This window comes from Branchiostoma belcheri, unplaced genomic scaffold (assembly GCF_001625305.1).
Source record: "Branchiostoma belcheri isolate BF01 breed outbred unplaced genomic scaffold, Haploidv18h27 scaffold166, whole genome shotgun sequence".
Taxonomy (NCBI): Eukaryota; Metazoa; Chordata; class Leptocardii; order Amphioxiformes; family Branchiostomatidae; genus Branchiostoma; species Branchiostoma belcheri.
The window spans coordinates 30,120-53,926 of NW_017803113.1; the positions used below are offsets into that span (position 1 = coordinate 30,120).

The window sequence follows — 23,807 nt, forward strand, 5'->3', positions numbered from 1 at the left end:
ATTCGAACGCGTTTCGCCCTAACCGCGTGTGCCCCTTTCGAAAATTCGAATACAGAATCCGGACGTTGGAATTGATGTTGTTGCATTTTAGGGTTCAGTGGCACCAACTTTTGGCTCATCTTGCATTGAAAGGCGTGTTTTCTTAGGTGGGTATGACATAAATAAAATACAACACGGTGTATTCTATATGTACAGAACAACCTGTCACAGCTAATCTTTTCACAATTCTAACTGTAACCAATATCTAGTCAGGATGTGTCACCTGTACTAGATGGCAGTTTGATTTTCCTCATCCTTTTGACACATACCAGAGCAATGACATCCTTGCTGATCTCTTCTTGTCAAGACAAAGTGGTGTTGTGTCTGGCAGAAGCCTGGAAACCAAACGAAATGATTGAAGGGAGCCTCCTGTTATCTTAACAAAGTTTAGGGTTTCTCTCACATGTGTGTGTGATCATAGGGTACATGTAATTTGTGTACCTATCACAAGATTTGCTTCATCACTAGATAGTTTTGAACAATGATTATGGTTAGATGTGCAAAGTTTAGGTGTGATAGGTCGTTTGGGGTAATATACAATTAGCTAGCTGCTGCTGCTGCGCTCCATGGAGGGCGGTTATACCGGCTATACAGATACAGAAGCTGGTGTGTTATGCTGAAAGGCGGTTATACTGGGTATACAGATACAGAAGCTGGTGTGTTACACCGAAGGGCAGTGATACAATGTATCAGCTATACACTCAGATGCAGAAGCAGGTGTGTTATGCCAAGGGGCAGTTATACCAGCTAATATTTAGATACAGATACCCTGGGTGATTCCTGGTGTTTGGTAGGCCGACCTTAATATATTGTGGGTAGAGTGAGAGAAAGCATGAACCAAAGTTTGTTGCTGATTGAGATAAACAGAATGACACAGCTGGTATTGCCAGTAACCTACAATAGTCTAAACTGTATATTATCCATCTTAGAAACACTAGAGAAAAGTTACAAAAGCCATATTTTTCAGACATACAAACTTTGAAAATACCGGTAGTTCTTGCAAAATGCATACAAATAGTGTCTTTTTAGTTGTTTGAAAGAAAGACTATTGTACGTTTATGCTCTTACCAGCCAAGTACTATGAATGAATGAATCATGAATGAATGAATGAATGAACGAACGAACGAACAAATGAATGAATGAATCGCTGTCACCAAGTACAGTAGGGGCATTGTCATTACTTTTAGATAGCTTTAAACAATGTCTAGAGTTAGATGTCCAAGGGCTAGGTGTAACAAGTCATTCGGTGTGATATAACTAGCTGCCGCTGCGCCGGGTGCCTGCGAAGCTGGTGTGTTACGCCGAAAGGTGGTTATACCGGCTATACAGAATCTGATACAGAAGCTGGTGTGTTACGCCGAAGGGCAGTTATACCGGCTATACAGATACAGAAGCTGGTGTGTTACGCCGTAGGGCGGTTATACTGGCTATACAGATACAGAAGCTGGTGTGTTACGCCGAAGGGCAGTTATACCGGCTATACAGATACAGAAGCTGGCATGTTACGCCGAAGGGCGGTTATACCGGCTATACAGATACAGAAGCTGGTGTGTTACGCGGAAGGGCGGTTATACCGGCTATACAGATACAGAAGCTGGTGTGTTACGCCGAAAGGCAGTTATACCGGCTATACAGATCTCGAGATAAGGTCTTTGACCGCCTTGACAGCTGCTGATGCCCTCAAACTGGTTTCTGTACTCCTGTAACAGTAATCCCGATCTGTTAATCTGTGAAGGGTTGTGTAGGTCATCTTTTTGACACCCTGGTATGTAAATATCCTGTCTTCATGGGTTATTAGGTCCCATGTTTAGAGAACAGAATGTTATACACAAGGAAATTGTTACTCAAACAACGGGATAGATTTTGAAAACTGTCAGATGTTTCAAGTACATGTAGCATCTACTATTACTTTAAAATTTCGTAAGTGACTGAAAGTAAGTGGATGCATGGAGGTAAAAAGATTTTACCTCCATGGTGGATGCTACTTGAAACGTCTGACAGTTTTCCAAATCTATCCAGTTGCTTGAGTAACAATTTCCTTGTGTATCTCATTACCTGGATGTCTAACATTCATCCACCTACAGAGAACTGAATGCTTTGAGGCACCTAAGAAGTGAAATATTTCACCATATCAGATGTTTAAATATCAGTTGGTCCTTCATTTCTTTAACAATGTCTCGTTCGTTGAATCTCTGTCGTTCACAGGATTCCATATTGTGAAAATGATACTACTAACGGAAAGGACTGAGTTCATACTTTTATACAATCAAATCCGTACAAGTAACCCCCTCCACATAAGGACCACCTGGCCATTGATATATGCCAAACCTGTACTAGTGACCACCTCTACATCTACATAAGGACCATCTGGCCATTGATAATGATACTGTAATAGTCAAATCGGTACACGTGACCACCTCTACATAAGGACCACCTGGCCATTGATACATTTTGGTGGCCCCTTAGATAATTTTTCCCATATACACAAGCATTTCAATGAATCCTGTCTATAGTAAACCACCTGTCCACATAGACCAGATTTTAACAGCTCCATGGATAATTTTTCCCATTGACATCAAGAATCCTGTCTATAGTAAACCACCTGTCCACATAGACCAGATTTTAACAGTTCCATGGATAATTTTTCCCATTGACATCAAGAATCCTGTCTATAGTAAACCACCTGTCCACATAGACCAGATTTTTTCCAGGCCCCTGAATGGCCTTGTTGGGCAGTTTTGACTGCAGTCAGTCTACTTTGGAAAAGATAACAGTGTCATTCATATGTCAACACCCCTGATGTTGTTGTTGTAGGAAAGTACAAGTTCCGGTGATGGTCCAGACAGGTAGTGCGCTGCCTCTCATGACAGTTTACACTGACACCTGCCAGAGAAAATAGTTTGACAACCCTTTTGTAGGGCTCGAAATAGCCTCTACCAGGCTTGGGGAGGCAGCTGGAAAGAGTAGAAATTGGCCAAATAGAGAGATAAGCATGCCAAGGGAGTTTGTCCCAAGCCGTGCGGCAAAATGTTCTCTCAACGGACAAACTCCCTTGTTGGCATGCTTATCTCTCTATTTGGCTGATTTATACTCTTTCCAGCCACCTCCCCAAGCCTGGTAGAGGCTACTCAAAATACTGGATGCATGATTGTGCACCTTAGTGCACCCAAATTTGGAGTGGAGCACCCAATTTTTTTCTGTGGGTGCTCCAGTGCACCCAAATATTTCCGTAGGCTTACATATGTAAAGATGTTAAAAGTATACTAGTATACAGGATATTCTTAACATCAAAGTGTCAGAAAAATAGTAAAATCATTTTTAAAGTACTTTTCTTTTGAAATGAAACATGATTAATTTCTGCTAACATTCTACTTATTTTGTTTTTATATGGTGCACCCAAAAAATGTTTGGTGCACCCAAATCTTTAGGTTTGGTTTCAAGTTTCAACTATATATATTTCACCTATTTCACCTTTCACCAATAAACTAGTGGACGTCCCAATCACGTCACAAGTCACAAGTACAATGTACCTAATACCAGCCCAGAAGAGAACAAGAAATAGCCAGTACCAGAGTTATCAACCAAGGATTGAGGTGTTCAATTATTTATTCTTTCCTAGAACTATCGCAGAGTGGAACTCACTGTCACCAAGTACAGTAGGGGGATTGTCAACGTCTAGCTCTAGACATTGTTTAAAGCTATCTATTTAGATAGCTTTAAACAATGTCTAGAGCTAGACGTTCAAGGGTTAGGTGTAACAAGTCGATCGGTGTAATGTAGCCAGCTGCCACCGCGCCGCGTACCTGCAAAGCTGGTGTGTTACACCAAAAGGCGGTTATACTGGCTATACAGAATCTGATACAGATACCTATTCCCGAAAATTAATTTCGAGCCCTGCAGTTTGTACTGACACCTGCTATGTTTTTGTGGGAGACAAAATAGTTTGAGGACCGTTTTGACAGGACCTGTCTGTCCCAGGTCTTCTCAATTACTAACTGAGGACTGCCTGTCTGAAGTCAAGAGCCTGGAAAGAAGAATGTTTGTTGCCTGAGAAAATGTGGGAGTAGCTACAGTTGTAACTTGGTGAAAGGAGAGTGACATACTGTTACCCTATGCTGAGCTGCCAGGGGGGCCAAAATCTAATGATTTCTAGGTCCGATCAAGACCTACCCACATACCAAATATCAAGACAATCCAGCCAGGCATTCTAAAGTTATCACGTTCACACACACACAGACACACATACACACACACACACAGACAAATACTCCCCAAAACATTAACATTCTTGGCAAAGTATTATATTTTGCTGCACCAAAGCTGAGGACATCCTGCCAGGACAGTCAAGTTCAATAGCAGAGCCACAGTAGCTAATGTTTCCCAATTAAGGCTGCTGAAAGTTCCTTGCATCATTACTTTTTGAGGACTTCCTGCAGAGACAGAGTCTCCCTTGGCAGGTATGTGTTACCATACACAGGTATCATGTTGTCACTTCTGGCCCTGTTCCAGGTAAGGGTCTTCTCCTCCGATATTTAGACATGAACGTTTCATGAAACCTAAGACTGTGGGACCTTATTTATAAGATTCTGTAAACCTGTATGTGATACTGATAATAAAATATATATGTAGATAACTTTCCAGGTAATGTAATAAGAGTCTTCTTCTAGCCTAAGAAAAGGCCTTTTTTCTTCTCCTTGGGCCTTTACAGAACTTTGGGGGGTTATTGGTGATATTCAGACATGCAGGTTTGAGGAAACTCAACACTGTGGTGGCATAGATCCTTCTGCCCTAAAGGTAACACAGAAGTGACCTGTATGTGATAATAGGTAACTTTCCAGGTAACGTTAAGGGTCTTTAGCTTCTCCTAAGGTGGCCTCAAAAAGGGGCTTTTTTAGACCTCCTTTGAAACCTAAGATCATGTTGGCCTAAGATCCTGCTTCACTTGGTTACACAGAAGTGACCTGTATGTGATACTGATAATCTCACTAATAGTAATAAATATAGATAACTTTCTAGGTACGGGTCTCTTCCTTGGGACTTTACAGAACTGTGGGGGGTTAATCATGATATTAATTAATTTTGGACTTGTTTCATGAAACCAAACACTGTGATGGCCCCAAATCCTTCTGCACTGAAGGTTAAACACAGAAGTGTGTGATACTGATAATAGACAAATAATTATAGATAACTTTCTAGGTACGGGTCTCTTCCTTGGGACTTTGCGGAAGGTTAATAATGATATTCAGACTTGTACGATTTGTGAAACCCAACTCTGCGGTGGCCTAAGATCCTGCTGCACTTGGTTACACAGAAGTGACCTGTATGTGATGCTGATTATAGATAACTTTCCTATCTATTTTTCATTTTGACAGCTGATGTCTTGGAGGTCTACTTGAACAAATCACATACAAAATGTAGTTGACACCAACAGGTAGAGGTTGGGGGGCCTGTTTGTGACTTTTTAAAAGCTTTTTAGGCATTTTATCAGGCTTCCTTTTCTGTTGGCTTTTCGTTTGGTATCCTGGTATAGCACACAAGAAATGAAGTACATACAGAGAACTGATATGCCATAAGAAAAAACAAAATTATAAGCCCCCAAAAAAGACTGACTCATACATGTACTGCAGAGCCTAATAGGGAGGATAGTAAAAATCCACGGTACAATATTGTATGTTTCTTAGCATGAAAGTTCATCTGTGTTGGTACAAATCATTATGAAATAAAGACTGAACTTTAACTTCCAACACTAGATATAGAATTGGGACTTACCCCAATTCTATATCTAGTGTTGGAAGTTAAAGTTCAGTCTTTATTTCATATTGTATGTTTCTTGATCAGATTGTGAAGTTTGTTTCTTAACTTTTGAATTTGCCCTTGCACCATCCCTTCTATGTCCATGTAAGTTGGATATGGATAGACTTCTTGGTCACCAGCCAAAGTTAGCATAGCAGAGACACTCCTCTGATACCCGATAGACAAACTCTGTCAAAAAGTTTTTCTTGGTCATACAGGTTCACTTATCATGCCTTATATCAGTGTGTGATGATAATCTTTAAGAAAAATATATGATGCTGTCAGAAGTTGTGTAACATTAGAGGCCGGTAGACACATTCGAACTGTAATTTGTTTCCTTGGATTTCAGCCAAAGGCCTTTGACTTAGGCGTTGAATTCTTTTGTGCCTTCCATGTGTTCTGACTTTATCCTGGCTACATTTGGTGGACTTCGGGCAAGCACGGTTAGATTAGGCTGCAAATTCCACCTTCACGGTGACTGCCTTTTGGAAAAAGACTAGCCTCCGTAGCAGGCTTATAGAACTGGGGTTTGGTGGTCTTCGGCTGTTTTCTGATTAGCCCAGTTCTAAAAACGAGGGTAATTAAACCAGGCCAGCTATGCTGTCTATATGCAATCAGAAAATAGCACATAAAATCACGCATTTAGACCCTGAAGACCCTCAAAACCCCCAGTTTTTGGCATGCTGTGGAGGCTAAAAAGAGACGGGGTTTGTATCGTGTTTGTATTGTCGTTGTCTGCTTTGCCAATGGATTTGGGTGGTCATGATCTGGTGGCCACACACCACAAGGTTTCTCTCACCTTTTTGTCCCTCTAGCCCACACAAAGGTATACTGTAGATTCAGTAACTTTTCCTGTGGTTTAAGTTTCAAGGTTTTGGGGATGACCCTGTACTATGAAATCAAAACATTGTAATAGTGTTTTTATAGGTCTACTAACTGTAGTAAAGAATTGTCTCGAATGTAAACTTAAAACAATGTTAAAACTTCATTTTCCCTTCTATCACGAAATAAATCCAACCCAAAACTTTCTGCACTTACAGTAACACAGACTGGAGTAGACAGTGATTCATTCAAAACCTCACCTCACAAAAAAAAAAAAAGAGAGAGAAAAGAAAGCTTATGCTCTGATCGGGTTTCGGTAGGACAAGTTCTTTCTCAATGAGAGAATTTACCCCAAAGGTCATGTTGATAGTAAACAAAGCCACATGAGTATCCGCCGATACTATCTCACGCTAATGTTACCGTACATCTCCGAATTTCTACAGCGCAAAAGGGAGCCAAAAGTTACTCGAAGTTCAAGTCAGAGGCCACGGAACAGTTAATTTGGGTAACAGTTTAAGCACCAAGGCCAAGCAGAATTGTCTGGTAGACTCATTTACTGTTCCAACCACCAGATTGGTGGATAGCTTAGTTACAAAACAAACAGGAGTTACGGTAGGGTGCTCGCACAGTGCTATAGGCAAGGGGCTAGCCCAGTCTGTGGGCCACTCATTAGCTCACCTGCCAGTAGGCATAGCAGGGAAGGTGTACGTTTCTCTCTGCTTGTCCTTCGTGGCTCGTCAAGCTTCCAGCCAACCATCTCCAGGCACTGTGAGCTGGGAGGAGTGGTCTACATACAGGACGGGAGAGAGAAAGGGTCTTCGGGGGAAACATACAGCAGTGATTTTTGTCGCTGGAAAAGATTTTGTGGAGCGGGGAAAGAAAGACCTCAGGCCTGCAGGAAGCCTGGATGGTGTGGTGTGCTTTTGGAGGGGTGGGCTTTTCGTGACCGGCTGCCAATCTTGAGTAAAGGAGAGAGACGTCTTCAATTAGGAAGGAAAGCAGGAAGGAGCTACCTATGTGCACCCTTGCTGTCTTGTTTATACGTGACTGGGGAAAACTGAACAAGGAACATAATTTTTTTCTTGGGGTGTCCTTTTTGAAGACTTCTTGCCAACTCAGTCAAGGGAGAGAGATCTTCAACTGTGGTGGAAAGCCTGAAGGAATTTAGTGAAGTGAACACTCTTTTTTGCTTTGTTTTGCATGTGACTGGAAAAAACTGATCGTTGCAACAAGAAACACGAATTCTCATTCCAGGGAAAATCTTTAACTGTGTGGAAAGCAGGAAGGAAGCTAGAGCCACACTCTTTATGTCTTATTGTGCCTGCAAAAAAAAAACTATCAACCAATCAAGGAACATAATTTTACTATACGCGAACCACTCCAATTAATCTGCATCTCGTTAAAGAAAAGAACCCGGAGGACGAAACTGTCACGCATCTTCAACTGTAACGACTGAGAGCTGTTGGTCATTGGAGAACCGAGACACTGTGTGTAAAGAATTCTAGGGGACAAAAGGGCAAGGCCGGAGAGTCTGTGGATACTGAACTCGGAGCCAAGGGAAACACGGGCAGCCAAGATCACGTAAAGGGAAAGAAGACACACTTGCAACTTTATTCTACGCTGTCAGAAGTAATTGAAAAGTTTGCAGGGGGAATTGCTCGGATCTGTACCCAATTTGTGTGGAGAAAATTGTGCCCTGGGACTGTGTCATTATAACTGCACCACAGGTCGCCTGTTGCCTGGAATTCGCGGTCACGTGCGGGCAAAAAAACGGCTACAATTGACAACCCATGCAGTTATCTTTGGAGCGGAGCACGAATCCGGAAAAAAAGTGAGGTTCATTCTTGGCTTGTAGATTACATTTAAGCCAATCCAGATCCAGAGTTACGGTCTCTTGGTATTCGAGTCTGTGTATCTGGCAAAGAAGAAGGAATCCACCTGTTTAACACACTCCGCTATTCTGGACACAGGGAAATGAGGACTCGGGTCTAAGACTGACAATCAGGGCTAGGATCTGGGTCAGAGGTGTCAGATCCAACCCAAGAGGTCACAAGAGAGGAGGCACCTTCGCACTTGGAGGCAGGGATCATTTGCTAATCATGTTCTTCAAGCAGTGCAACGCACGCAGGTAACCATGACTGGAAAGAGTCTTTCTCTCGGATTTTTCATTTTTATTTGTGTCAAGCTGCTATTTTTCTGCCAGCAGTGTAGTGCGGAGGGCAGCTATTATCTGTATCGGACTCGCAGCCCCCCCAAACTGCGCTCGGTGCTGTACAACCTGGGCCTGTCACAGTCACGTCCCGTACAGAGAGCTGGCACCGTGTCCAACCAGTTGTCACCTTCCTCCCCCCAGGGCTATTCTTCATATTATGTGGTGTCTCAACCGTCAACCTCCAGGGCAGCAACAGCGATCAGTCGAGGAAACAACAGGCAACAACAACGTGTACAGCCATCTTCTTCGTCATCGGGATTTCCCAATCGCGGCGCAAGGACCAAAGTTAAGAACAGACGTCGTCCTTCCGTAACTCCCGCAAGCGGTGGCGGCATTCCTACTCAAGACAACATAGTGCACGGAAGCGTGAACACCCTCAATAGGAACAGGCTCGACTGTCACGGAGGGATTTGCAGGAACACGCAGACCTCGACACAGGTGAGGAGGAGGTACCAGTACCCGTACGTCTACTACACGGTCGGCGCCACGCAACGGTGGATCACGATCCGCCCCATGACAGGTGGGGACAAGAAGACGAAGAAGGGAAAAAAGCCGGCGGCGGTAGAAGAAGAAGAGTTGCCAACGGTGACAGAGAAACCGCAACCGCCAATCACGGAGCCGCCGATGGTGGTCACCCCGGGTTGGACCGACATCAGCTTCCCAGCGGGCGGATACGAGGCACAAAATGATCAAGACGTCAGCGGAGCTGCAAGAGACACTCACTCGAAGATTGATGATGCCAGGAAGAAGCCACCGAGCCTCCTTCAGAAAGTCCTGACGTCAAGCGAAGACGACTTGAAGAGGGAGAAGGAGATAAATGCGAACTTCGTTGCCTACCTCAGCGACGCGATGAGGCCAGCGGAACGGGAGGAGAGCATCAGCGAGGAGTGGAACTCGTTCATGAAACAAGACACCGATGTGAAACCCGACACCAATTCGAAACCCGACACCGTCAGGAGCAACGTGGACGAAGAATCAAAGAGCCCTCGGGAGACAGGCGACGTAAAACTCAACACGTTTGCGGTGACTTACGACAGAGGAAATGTCGTGGTAGACGGAAGAAACACAGGAAACAATAACTTACAATCTGGAAGTAGTAGTACCGGTAGTAGTAGTAGTAGCTCGGTGGAAACGTCTACAACTCACAGCATGGCAAGGAAGAAAGTTGAGAGAACTGGCAGGGTGAGCAACACCTATCGTGTCACGTACGAGGAAAGCCAACCAGCCGATCAAGTTACTACCGGTGCTGCCGGTAATTCGAAAAAGGCGACAGCAGAAGCCGGAAAGACAAGCTCGTTAGGCCAGCCGGCTGTGTTGAAAAAGGTCGAGAGAGCACCCACCGGTTCAAATTCCTTCCTAGTTACATACGAAGAAGAAGACCCTACTAATGTCCCACCCTCTCGCAATGCGAAAAAGACTTCTCTGACACTATCCCATTCCCAAACAGAAGATGAAAGTACAAGAAACAATGTTGAACACAGAATAGCTGAACCCAGGACCTACCAAGTCACATATCGCGACGGAAGAATCGTGACCAAAGTCGTAGGCCAAAGTGAAGCGTCACGAAGAACTGATGACGTAGAACATTCGTCAGAAAGTTACGGCCAAATTGCAGAAATCGTGTCAGGCGAATCCAATGACGACAACACACCAAAACCTGCAGCTTCAAACTCAAGAAGTACAACAAGTTCCAGCAACAATGCAGAAGAAACTCCTGCACAGATGAGGGCAAGGATAGCCGAGATGTACAACCTGCAGATACAGCGTTCGCTGAACAACAGAAACAGGGAACAACTCCGCCTACAACTGGCAAACCAGGGTCAGACCGCAAGAAACCGCGCCACCATTCTCAGCCGACCGATACCAGCTTCTGCAGGCCAGTCCACTTCAACCACAACAAGTCAGGGATCTCAAAGAAACATGGGTGGTCAACTCTACAGACTTTTAGGTAGGCAAGAAAGTAGGGGGAATCCTCCCACAAGACAAACTGGACAAACGAGTAGTAACTCCCAGGACTTAGAAAGGAGTGAAGATCGGCAACATGAAAGTCGGGTAGTAATTGAGGAGGAGGAGCAACCAAGGGTTAGACACAGACTGAGACATGACAGAATAGGCCACAGGGAGGGTCAAATTAACAGTCAATACGGACAGATTGCAAACATTGGTGAGTCCGAAGAAGTGGCAGTTGGAAACAGTAACAACCCCACCGCCGATTCTGCATCGTTAGAAGAGATAGAAGAAGAACACGGTTACTTGAACAGCCCTCCCAACATCATTGTTGACAGGCAAAGAGCAAACCCACACCGCAACAGGCCCTTCATAGAGCAGAGGTACCTGAATTCGCTCGCAGATGTAGTCCAAAACAGCCACCCAGCACAAAGAGGCCACAATACGGACAGAAGGAATGACCAGGGAAGGAGGCAAGGTTGTCATTTTCTTATTAACCTTTTTCTTTATTAGACTCTTTAGCATCTGTATCTGTATAGCCGGTATAACTGACCCTTTGCTTAACACACCAGCTTGCTATCTAGTTAGGATGCCCCTACTAGGTGGCAGTGAGTTCCACTCTACAATTACATGATGTATAATGATCATAGTTATAGGAGAAACAGGTTTTTGAACACGTTAATGCTGGGATGATAACTCTCACTTCTGTGTCTGTATCTGTATAGCCAGTATAACCGCCCTTCGGCGTAACACACCAGCTTCTGTATCATTCTGTATAGCCGGTATAACCGCCCTTCGGCATAACACACCAGCTTCTGTATCTGTATAGCCGGTATAACCGCCCTTCGGCATATCAGACACCAGCTTCTGTATCTGTATAGCCGGTATAACCGCCCTTCGGCGTAACACACCAGCTTCTGTATCTGTATAGCCGGTATAACCGCCCTTCGGCATAACACACCAGCTGGTACTTGTTTTCTGTTCTGAGCTGGTTTTAGATACTTAAGTTGGTACGTCCACTAGTTTATCACTCCGAATATCAGTCATTTTGTACATCATGCATAGTCTCTGGATGTTTCTACTTTAAGGGAAGCCAAGTTACAATTTCTGTCTCTAGCCTGTCCCATTTCGCATCATTGCCTCTGTTGTGATAGTCTTTACTTAAGGTAGGCAAGGTTGCGATTTTTTTTCTGTATCCTTTCTCAGACTGTAGCATCAATTCTGTTGTGATAGTCTCTACTTAGAGGTGGACAGCCTGTCTGCGTAAGCTTGTCATAACAGTCTACTGGTCGGCGACAAGTCCTGTGTGTAAGCTGCGTGACTGTCTGGTCTTAGATGTACCTTAGGCCTAGGAAATAAAATGTTGTGTTTCCTGTTTCAGTCCTGAAAAAAATTAGGGTCCATAGGTAGGGATTATCTTTTTTTTTCTTTCTTTTCTTTAGACTTTGGTAATCTCTATATAGGGATCCAACTTATAGAATTCACTGACTAACAATTTTGAAAGTAAAACTTGCATGAGAACACTTATGGTTTCAATGTCAATGTTGGAAAACTAATAATAATTATTGTACAATGTTTCGTTACTCAGGTGTCAGATCATGGAGCTAGTCTAAGAAAAGTTTGATGAGTTCCAAAAATTCCAGGAGTCCACACACACACACACACAAAAGTCTAGGGTAGGCAGTTTGTCTAGGGTATTGGCAGCTTTTTACAGGGTCGGCAGTACTAGTTTTTTCTAGGGTCGGTCGGGAAACAAGAAACACCAATTTTTTTTCCTGGGCCTTCTAAGAGTACCAGTTGCACCTGTGACATATTACAGATAATGTCAGCCCAGGAGAGGGCCATTTACAGTAGATATCGCAAACCTTGATCTGCGTTGCACTTCGTAAAATCAATTTTCCGTGACCTTGGCATGATATAGGTACATGTATATCTTAACAGCTCTGATAGGGCTTAGATATACTCCATTTGTATTCTTCTTCATGATACCTGGGTCAAGCAACAGTGATTTTCTGTGATTGTCTTTGGCTTTGTATAAACAAAATGTCAGTGGTGCTGATATTGATAGTGGTAACATTACATGTAGTTTTTATTTTTTATTCAAACCACCTTTAGTACAGCATTAGCAGTGTGTACTTAGGAAAGAATTAACTTCACATTTGAAACTCTTTGATGGTAACTTTTGCATCTGGAAGTTTGTGTTCCATAGTCGTTGGTAAGAAAGTTAATCTCATATGTCTGACAGTTGTCTTAAAAGAACATTGTTTTGATAGCTTCAGTTTGCATTATACATAGGTGATGGTTGGTATTTGATTTCATTTGTGTAAGTCCAATTTTTCATGTTAGAAATCACACTTCAAACCAGATTCTGAATGACTTCTACCAACACAGATGAACTTTCAGGCTAAGTTTCCTGTGCATCTGTTTCCCTGTAATTTCTACCCGTCAAGACTCTGTTCTATCCAGGGTATCAAGCATTCTTCCTGATGACCTCAGTAGCCCTCTGTGGCATATTTTTTCTGTCCAATCTCTCTATTGCACGATCTGCCAACCACATTGCATATGTATGTGTTCAAGGCACGATTCGGGTGAAAAGCCTTCTTTTGCCTAATCCACTACATCATGTATTTGTGTTTTTGTAAGGCCACAATAATTTAATTTGTTGGTTCTTCAATTAGCTGGTTCTAGATCACTTTCTTTCCCTTTAATTTCACTTTCTACATTTTGCATCTCATGTCAACTTCTCTGTGACAATGCATTGTGAATCTGTCTGAACTTTTTTGAAGAGGAGAGAGACAAGAAGTGGTCCAAATTGGACAGATCCACACATCCTACCTAACCATAGACTACTCTGAATGTGAAAGCCCGTCCTCCACAATTAAGATCTCAGCTGACTGAGGCAAACTGTGACGATCTCCCTCCCTTCCTTTCCTGATTTTCTCCAGCTGAATTCGGTTGTTTAGACTCAGAGGCTGAGTTAGGAGCCATCAAGTCCCACAAAATCGTGCTATCAATCACGTAAGATTGGGAAACGGATCTCCCCTCCCCCCTCCCCTCTCCCCTCCCTGTTTGCACAGATGACTCCACTTGTAAAACCGGACACACATGCGAACAATCTCCCTCCCTGCTTTCCCATCCCGCCTCGACTTTTATCTCGAGCGGAACGACTTTCGAATGGTAAAACATGGAGGAGGTTTTGTTTGGTTTGTCCCGACTAAACCTGACCCTTAAGTTTATAGATCAATAAATCAACATCATGTACATTTAGCTTTAACAGCCACAATCACAAGGTGGCAAGGTGATCTTGTGGTTAGGGTTGTTGACTTAGAAGCTGAAGGTTCTGGTTTTATTTGTTACTTATTTATTTATTAGCTTTTCTTAGACAAGGAATAGCAGACAAAATAGAAATCCCAGCAAAACTCCTAAAAAAACATCCAGATCTACATGTACATGTATTTTGTAAGCTTTTCTTAGCCCAGGACGAAAGTCAACAAAATAAAGATCATGACAAAACACCAAAAAAACATCTGAAACAGCCCCAACCTCTACTTGGAGCGTAGCGAAACACCATTGACTTCCTGGTGTTGAGCTGAGCGACTGACTGGATGCAGAAACAAGGGTTCAGCATGGGCAGAATGTGTTAATTGGTCACCATGCGTAAAGAAAACCTTAAAAACGTTTTAAAAACTCCAAACCTCTGCTTGGAGCATAGCAAAACACTAGTGACTTCCTGATGTTGAGCTGAGCGACTGGATGCAGGAACAAGGGTTCAGTATGGGCAGAATGTGTTAATTGGTCGCTGTCCGTACCCTACCTGTCAACGTGTCTGATGCATGCACCTATCAGGCTATCTCACCATAAATCATGTCATTGTTAGAGGTACCAGACACTTGAAGATCCAAATGTCAAGCTCCTAGAGGTGCAAGTTAGGGCAGCTTATTGAACTTCCAAGGCAACAAAAGTTGTGGGCTGACTTTGATTTTGGAGAATTTTAGCAGCAAAATTGAAGCTGTCAGTTAAAGCTATCATGTCATTGTTAAAGTATGACACAAGAATATATTAATGCTAAAAGTGCAAGTAGGGGACTATGGAACATTCCTAGTGCAAGGCAACCAAACTATCAGTTAGTTAAAGCTTATCATGTCATTGTTAAAGGTATGAGGGAGAATGAATATCTAAATGTCAGACTGGTAGAGGTGCAAGGGGTGGGGGCCATAATTGAACCACTACGAACAAAAGTTGCGTGATGTAGGCTGTCCTCGATTGTAGTGAATGTCGTCTGCAAAATTAAGGCTAGTGGCTGGCAGTAAATCATTGTCATTGTGAGAGGTACATGTAAAGTTACCAGACACTTGAAGATCCAAATGTCAGACAGCTAGGAGTGCAAGTAAGGTGGAGGGGGTGGGGTGTTGAACCTGCTTGGATGGCGCGTGCTGTAGGCTGAACTTGATTTTGGTTTGGCAAATGTCGTCTGCAAAATTAAGGTGGGTATTCGGCAGTATTTATCATGTCATTGTTAAAGGTAAGAGACAGGAAGATCTAACGTTAAATGTCAGGCTGCTAGAGGTTCAAAAGTTGCGTGCTGCGGGCGTGACCTTGATTTTGGCGAATGTCGTCTGGGAAATTTAAAAGCTATCGGGCAGTAAATTATGTCATTGTTAAGGTCACACCAATTTGATTTGTTGTTTCTTGGATTTTTTCAGAAAAAATCAGAAGTGACAGGGGAAATAAAAATAATAAAAAAAACAGGCCAAGGCCCGGAAATGTTACGATATGAGCAATGAAGTCAACATACCAGGCTGGTTTTAACAATAGATTTTGAACTTTTAGTGAAACAAAGTTGCATTGTTACATTGAAAAATTGTAACAACTAGGAAGAAAAGGACTTTCCTGAACCATTGGAACCAAAATATGACCTTGAGCATTTTGCAGTTGAGTCAGAACCTAAAATCTTTTTTTTCTTCTTGCAAATCAGAAAAAAAATGGACAGGGCGAATCCAAGAAACAACAAATTGATTGGTGTGGCCTTAAATGTATGATACAGGAAGATCTAAATGCTAGAGGTGGAAGGCAACAGAAGATGCGTGCGGCGGGCTTGAACTTGATTTTTCTTAACTGTCGGCAGCAAAATTAAAGCAGCATGGTGTTGTTAGACTATTTAGCCTTCTAAAGTGTTGGTCTTTTGGGCACTACATACCATATTTAACTGTGCAGATGTTGGAGAACAATACTGCTGTATTGTTTCTGTAAGGTTTTAGGTTGTAAGGAAGTTCAACACTAAGTTTTGCAATCATTATAAGAAATGTTGAAATGTCAAATGTACCACTTAAAAATCATATACTAACTTAAGCTTGCTGTGTGCCTGTAAAATGTATCACCAGTTCTTATGATTATTTCAGCGTAGGGATTAAAGTTACCTACAAAAAGAGCTACAAATGTAAGCCAATAAATGCACTTTACGGTATGGCATTGTAGACTAGAGTATTTTACTCTCTTTGTTGATACCAATGTTGTCTCCTATGATGGAACTGTGGGGTACATTGTACATTTGTACACCCAATGGTTTGCCGAATGCTGTCTGAAAAGTCTGACTCCTCAGAGACTTTATCTAGCAGCTTGATTTATGTGGTTACGTAATGGTTCACCTCTATTGCTTTCCCAGCAGTGTTCACATCTGACAGTGTATCCTTTCCCAGCAGTGCATTCAGGACTGGTGCCAATGCAATAGTGTGAGATTGCCAGTATTCTAACCATACAGGGCTCGAAATTCGGGAATACATGTAGGTGCACCAACCTATAAATCCAAGAAGACATTAGTGAAGGAAAACAATTGCTACTAGGTTCAACTTTGAATTGTAAACAAGTGGCATAACAAAGGTTTTATTATTTTTCTGTATCTATCTGTATAGCCGGTATAATTGCCCTTCGGCGTAACACACCAGCTTTTGTATCTGTATAGCCGGTATAACCGCCCTTCGGTGTATCTGTATAGCCAGTATAACCGCCCTTCGGCGTAACGCACCAGCTTCTGTATCTGTATAGCCGGTATAACTGCCCTTCGGCGTAACACACCAACTTCTGTATCTGTATAGCCGGTATAAACGCCCTTCGGTGTAACACACCAGCTTCTGTATCTGTATAGCCGGTATAACCATCCTTCGGCGTAACACACCAGCTCTACTACTTTCTGACTAATCTGTGTAAATGGCAAGAATATAACGTTACAGTATACACTGTACTTAGTGTATAACAGTACCTTTTCTATAGGTAAGCCTACACAAATATATTGTGGTGCCTAAGTGCACCCAGTATTCCAAATTTCAAGCCCTGCTATCGGTAATTTCCCATCCCAACAGTACAGTCAGGACTGATGCCAATGCAACAGTGAGAGATTGCCAGTCTTTTAACCCTGTACCATATTTCTAAGCCATATGCCAAAATCCCTCCTGCCTTGGACACAGATGTAACATTGTCTCCGTTCTTACAGTGAGGTAAAAGTTTTACGAGACAAATGGAAGCTTCTTATCGGGTTCTTTAGTGTTTACTTTCCATCCGGATACAAATCCCACCAGTACATTTTTATGGTCCTATATCTGACAATGTCTACAGTGTTTGGAAGGATCGGGGAGTTAAGTCTTGTAATAGATATTAAGTCTCTGAGCTGAAGAGTCTGCTTTTCACATTGACATCGGTGCAAGTTTCCAGTGGCAGAAGTTGGCTTACACGTACATGTGTATACCACATCACTTTCTAACACCTTCCATGATAAATAACAGCCAGTTTTTGGCAAAGAACAGCTTTCTGCAGCATGCATCACAATGTACATAGTCTTTCATATTCCCAGTGTGGATATTTGTGGGAGTTGGGACATCAAGAGGTGGAAATTACATATGATGACCTGAGATTCTGGTGTTGCATGATTGTCATTTTGTACCTGCCATTTTCTCGTAACAAGATGAATGAACGAATGAATGAATGAATGAATGGATGGATGGATGAATGAATGAATCAATGAATGAATGAATCAATGAATGAATGAAGCAATGGTTTATTTGATCAACATGATCCTTAAAAAGTACATCGCAGCCAGGTCTATGCAAGCAAGATGCATGCAAGTCAGACTTCCATGGTACTCAGTTTGACCGACATACAAGTACGTACCCAGTGTAAGTACTTAGTACATGTAGCGCACAGCTGTGTTTCCAAGAAATAGAAAAGTTTGACGTCTTCGATCCATCAGAGGCTCAAGACTTAACCTGGCCTAAATACCACTTGAGGATCATGGCGGTTTTCCAGACTTGAAATGGTTCAATGGGTGACGTATGTTACATACCTTGTTAGATATCTTCCACATTGGGCTCTTAACCCTTGTCCTGCTGGCAATTTTTACACAATATTTTCAAATAATTTCATGTCTTAATCAGGTTACAGACCCTTGACTTTTTTTGCCCTGCGGCGGCGTAGTTACTTTCGCATTTGTTGCGTTTCACTGCGGAGTGATGCGTTGCACGAGAAACACCCCCAAATCGCACATATACAGGGCACTATATAGATGGTACTGTATGTACAACCCATATATATATATGGGCCCCGCAGGACAAGGGTTTAAGATTCAGTTTGGCTGGTATTGTGTGATCATCAGCACAAATTTAGCATGTTGGTAGAATGTACATGTACTGAGCCTGTGCAAATCATATAAATGTGTATCGTGCATAGCACTTCAGCAGAACGTCCAGGGTTGGACAAGTTTTCAAAAATCCACTTGCCCTACCGGGCCAGTACATGGTCATTTCCACTTGCCCGAACCAACTTTTCACTTGCCCGAAATATGACGTTTTTCTATGCATTTTACTTGCAGAAAGAGAATTATTTTATTTTTCAATAAAAAAAGGAAAGTTTCTAATGTTGCTTGCTATATTTACCAAAATAAGGGTACTTAGAGAGACTTTTCGGACAAAAGGGCTTATTTTTTACTTTTATCAATACAATATCTTTATTTCGAAATGATGTGTAATTTTGCTCCAAACAATGTATAAAAAATTAACTCGCCCAATCGGGCAAGTACAGGGCGATATTTACTTGCCCGAACGGTACTTTTACTTGCCCTGGGCAAGTGGGCAATGGGACTTGTCCAACCCTGTCGTCTCATTTAAGATGGTATTAGCGTATTTAAGGATGACATCCTGTCTATTGTTTTCAAATGTATCGTCTGCTCACTCACTCACTCACTCACTCACTCACTCACTCACTCACTCACTCACTCACTCACTCACTCACTCATTCTCACTCACTCACTCACTCACTCACTCACTCACTCACTCATGCACTCACATACTCACTCTCTCACACACACGCACACACACTCACTCACTCACTCACTCACTCACTCATGCACTCACATACTCACTCACTCTCTCACACACACGCACACACACTCACTCACTCACTCACTCACTCACTATCTGCGACAGACAAAATTCTGATGCAATGTTGACTGCTCCCAAACCTCATCCTATCTTGGTCAGCTGGTGTTCAGGGGAAGATTCTGAATCTGTGAGATGGGCTTCAGGTGTATCTTTTTCTGAACTTGGCTCAGAACCTGTTATTTAAGCTTCTTTGGCCAATTCTCCTTCTTCACTGTATTCTTGCTGATGCTGTAGGTCTTCTACCTCCAAAGAAGTTCATTTAAGGTAAACAAGAAGTCGCCTTGTGGAATATCCATTCAAGAGCCCGTGGGAAATCAGGGACAGACTGGCGAGGGAATACACATGTACCTGGGTTAACCCAATTAGCTGTGAGTGAGTAAGAAGTCAGATCATTACAGGGAAATTAATAGGTGCATGTACAGAGGCTTGTAGTGATGACTGTGATAGCATCTGTGATGCTAGGTGACTGCATTCTTTTGAAAACAGTTACTGTTACAGTAGTTACTAGAGGATTCTTTCAACAGTGACAAGTTGGAAGGGTAAGGATACTGACCTCCAAATTTTCGATGACTATCAGTCCATCTTGTTCACGGAGTGGCCTAGTTTCGCGAGAGTGCAAGGCCCGAGATCCTTACCCTTCAAACTTGTCACTGTTGAAAGAATCCTGTAGTAACTGTATCTATACGTGACAAATGAATCTCTTCAACAAGTTACTGTAGTGTTGTGTATCAAGATGTCAGACGTTGAACTTGTGATATGGAAAATAAAAAGTGCTGTACTATCTAATTAAGTGTCATTGCATAGTGTTATCAGATTGAGGGTTTCAGGGCTCGAAATACCACCTGCATATGCAGGTTAGTGCAGGTAAAAATTGTAACTCTGCAGGTATTCTGGTGTCTACCTGTACCTTACCTACACAGGAGTACTGGGTTTATGTAACATATTAGGTGTGTGTGTATTTTATTTGCTGTATTGACTGTTACCGCCTATGTTGTATAAAAGAAATAATGGCAATGGTTTCTGAAAAGTTTTTAGTATGATCCATACTTCCTTAAATTCTAAATGGTGCACTAGGCAGGTAAAATTTCTCTGGTGCAGGTAATTCTCAATGTTACGTACACCAGTGCAGATATGCAGAAAGAAATGATTTTGAGAGCTACGTCTTTTTATCGAGGACTCTTGGACAGATGTCAGCTGTCCTTGTCACCTGCGGTAATGACTTATGATAAATTGCCCACTGTTGCCATGGGCAGTATTTTGTCATTATGTGATTACATGTATTCACTGTCGCTTGTGTATACAAACAGACTTTTAAATGTTGAGGTTAGACTTCTTTGACCTTCCAAATGTCAGAGGCTGAATTGGCCCCAGGCCTGTCACTCAAAATACATTCCAAGGGACGGTGGCTAGAACTATTGAAGAAAGCTGCTACTGGAGTACTGTCAGGGAATATAACTTTCCTACATGTATATTGTCTTTCTCTTTATGAAAAAGGTGTTTTTAAAAGAAAAATATACTGTGAAAGACAAGAAGGAACATTTGATTGCCATTCAGTTTTAAAATTTGTATTCTCAGCGCTATAATAGCCAGTTACTACATGTGACTTCTGCATCTACATGTACTAGTCTTACTAGTAATGTAGGCAAAGTTTTCAGTGGCTCATCTCTTGTGTGTAGAGGTGTCCTACATGTAGTACCTGCACTTACATTGTGTAGCACCTAGATGGCACTGTTGTGAAGTATAAGGTTTTGCTGTAAAGGAAATGCATTCAATAATTGTGTACATCACTGCCAATCAATCCACTGTCTTATACATGTATGCTGTATCTTAGTTTCATTATTTCCAGGTACAGATTGAATTTGAAAAGAATTTTTTGGAGTTAATTGAAGTTCAACCTCTCCTTTAGCTGTCTACCTACATGTAAGTGACAGCTACATGTTTGTAGTCTTCCAGGAGAGGACATAAAAGACACGGGATTACTACATAACGTTACAGCTAACATAAAATTACATTTACATACATTACAGTATCAAAAAATAACAAGATGAATGTGTATCATCACATGTGCCTCCCCTTTTCGAGTCTCCATTGTGGAAAGACTGACATATACTGTACTCTGTATCCCTGCAGCTGCTCCCAGGATCACAGTCCGGCCCCAGGATGCTGATGTGGTGGAGGGGACATCGGTGGAGTTTGACTGCAGAGCCGAGGGGCACCCCACTCCCGTCATCGTGTGGACAGTCAACGGTGAGTCTTGGCTTAACGTGGTAGGATTCATTCTGACAAAATCATTTAGAAAGGCATACCTTCTACATTGTAGTTATTGTACTCGGATGGTCAAAGCAATTTCTAACACTTCCAAGTTTAAGTTTGAATTCCACGTTTCCCATGTTGCACAGTCCCAATACATTTTGTACCAGTACCATTAAATAGAACTCTCCTGTAGGAATTCAAATGTTAATTTCTGTAGGAAGCACTTTCATGCAGGAATGACCGTATCCGGTGTATCCAATTGCAGTTTATTGGCCTACCATGTTGATATCTGTCTACAATTAAGTGGAGCAAATTTGTTTTTTGTTTCAAACTTTCAGCTGAGCATCATCAGTATTTTTTTCGTATTTTGTAATAATGGCCATATTTCTGTAATGTTTCTGTCGCCTAGGTAACCAGCTACCAGACGACCGGCGTTTCACCGTGCTGTCCTCCGGAATCCTGCGCATCTCCCGTGTGACCTCGTATGACCGGGGGACGTACGAGTGTCAGGCCGTCAACGTGGCGAGCGTGGACAGGGCACGGGCCGACCTCACCGTCAAGGCCAGAGGTTTGTTTATTATTATTGTTTATATGCACATAAAAAACAAATCACTTGTTGGAAATGGTTAAGTAAATGTGCAGGGGAAACAGAAACCTTTGAGGTTTATTAAGAGATTCACCTTAATTTGCAGTCATAATTACTTTTTTTTTTCATCACAAATACTGATCATTATAGCAAACATACATCTGTATAAGTTGGTGAGGTGGATCATTGTAATATTTTTGATTGAAAGTTTAATCGGTCAAGGCCAGAGGTCAGTTGGATCGTTAACCCTTGGATTTTGCCAGTTAAACTTGACCAGTGCAATGGCCAAGATTTAATGTAGATCTGGAGTTCGTGCCTTACATTCAGTAGTTCAATCCCTGCCGAGTCATACTAAAGACTTTTGGGTACATACTGCTTTCTCTTCTTGGCACTCTGATTTGAGAGAGAGTACAGGAGTTAAACACAGTCAACTACTACCAGCCCCCTAGCCCCCTGCTGTTAGCTTCTGTAGCAGGCTTATAGAACTGGGGGTTTGGTGGTCTTCTGCTGTTCTCTGATTAGCCCAGTTAAAAAAAAAACGGGGGTAATTCAACCAGGCCGGCTATGTTGTCTATATGCAATCAGAAAATAGCACATCAAAGCTTCCAAAGACCATGAAGACCCCCAAAACCCCCAGTTTTTGGCATACTATGGAGGCTACCCTAGCCCCCTGCTGTAGTGATTGCACAAGGGCTACTGAACCAGAGACATCTGTTATGAGAAGGACGTAAACTACATGTAGCTAAGGAAACTTGATTCAAGGTTGCCTATTAACTATGTATTAATAGATCTGATGTCTTTGTTTCCTGGCAGGTTTTTAGTAACCCCAAATTTTATGATTGATTGATTGATTGATTGATTGATTGATTGATTGATTGATTAATTGATTGGTTTGCAGTGACCCCAACGTTCACGGATACACCAACAGACCTGACAGTGCAGCCGGGAGGGGAGATCACCCTGTCATGTAGTGTCGTGATTGATTGATTAATTTATTGATTGATTGATTGATTGGTTTGCAGTGACCCCAACGTTCACGGAGACACCGACAGACCTGACAGTGCAGCCGGGAGGGGAGATCAGCCTGCCGTGTAGCGCCGTAGGGGAGCCTCAGCCAGCGATTACATGGAGCAAAGATGGCATACAGATCTCAGGTAAGTGGTACCCTGGTGTTGTGTAGCATACGTGTAATGGCTAGAGTACCACCCAGACCTGACGGTGCAGGCAGGAGGGGAGATCACCCTGGTGTGTAGCGCCGTGGGAGAGCCTCAGCTGGCTATTACATGGAGCAAAGATGGCATACAGATCTCAGGTAAGTCTCACTAGTACTCATCTTCCATTTGTGCAACCATTATAGACATTACATACATGTACATGTACTTACACACCTTGTAAGTTGGAAAACCTCAGCCGGCAATTACATCAGTTTCCTTTTGTGCCAGCATTATACAAAAAAGTAGACGCAGAGCTGGAAATACTGACTGAATGTGTACTTTTTCTGCATCTATAGTACATACAAGTCATAATGTCAAGCTGTAAAAAAAAATGATTCATACAGTACTTGTACTTGTAACTTGACATCCTAAATAGTGGATTATCAACTAGAGAAAATTGTGATGTGAATTACCGGTATTCTTACATGTAAATTGTCTTGTTTGACTTTGTATAATAATTATATTATTGATCTCTGACTTGTATGAATCGCCATTCATTGATAATCGAACTGTTC

General features: G+C 42.3%; 1 protein-coding gene across 1 annotated transcript in view; it reads left to right on the top strand.

Annotated features, from left to right (window-relative positions):
* The window catches only part of LOC109466403 (peroxidasin homolog), a gene marked incomplete at its 5' end in the record, with an annotated part of 65,363 nt that overhangs the window by 28,228 nt on the left and 13,328 nt on the right, over positions 1–23,807 (top strand). The window contains 4 exon segments of the mRNA XM_019764114.1: positions 8,766–11,291; positions 21,370–21,486; positions 21,902–22,060; positions 23,101–23,232. Coding sequence (XP_019619673.1) covers positions 8,766–11,291; positions 21,370–21,486; positions 21,902–22,060; positions 23,101–23,232 — 2,934 coding nt within the window.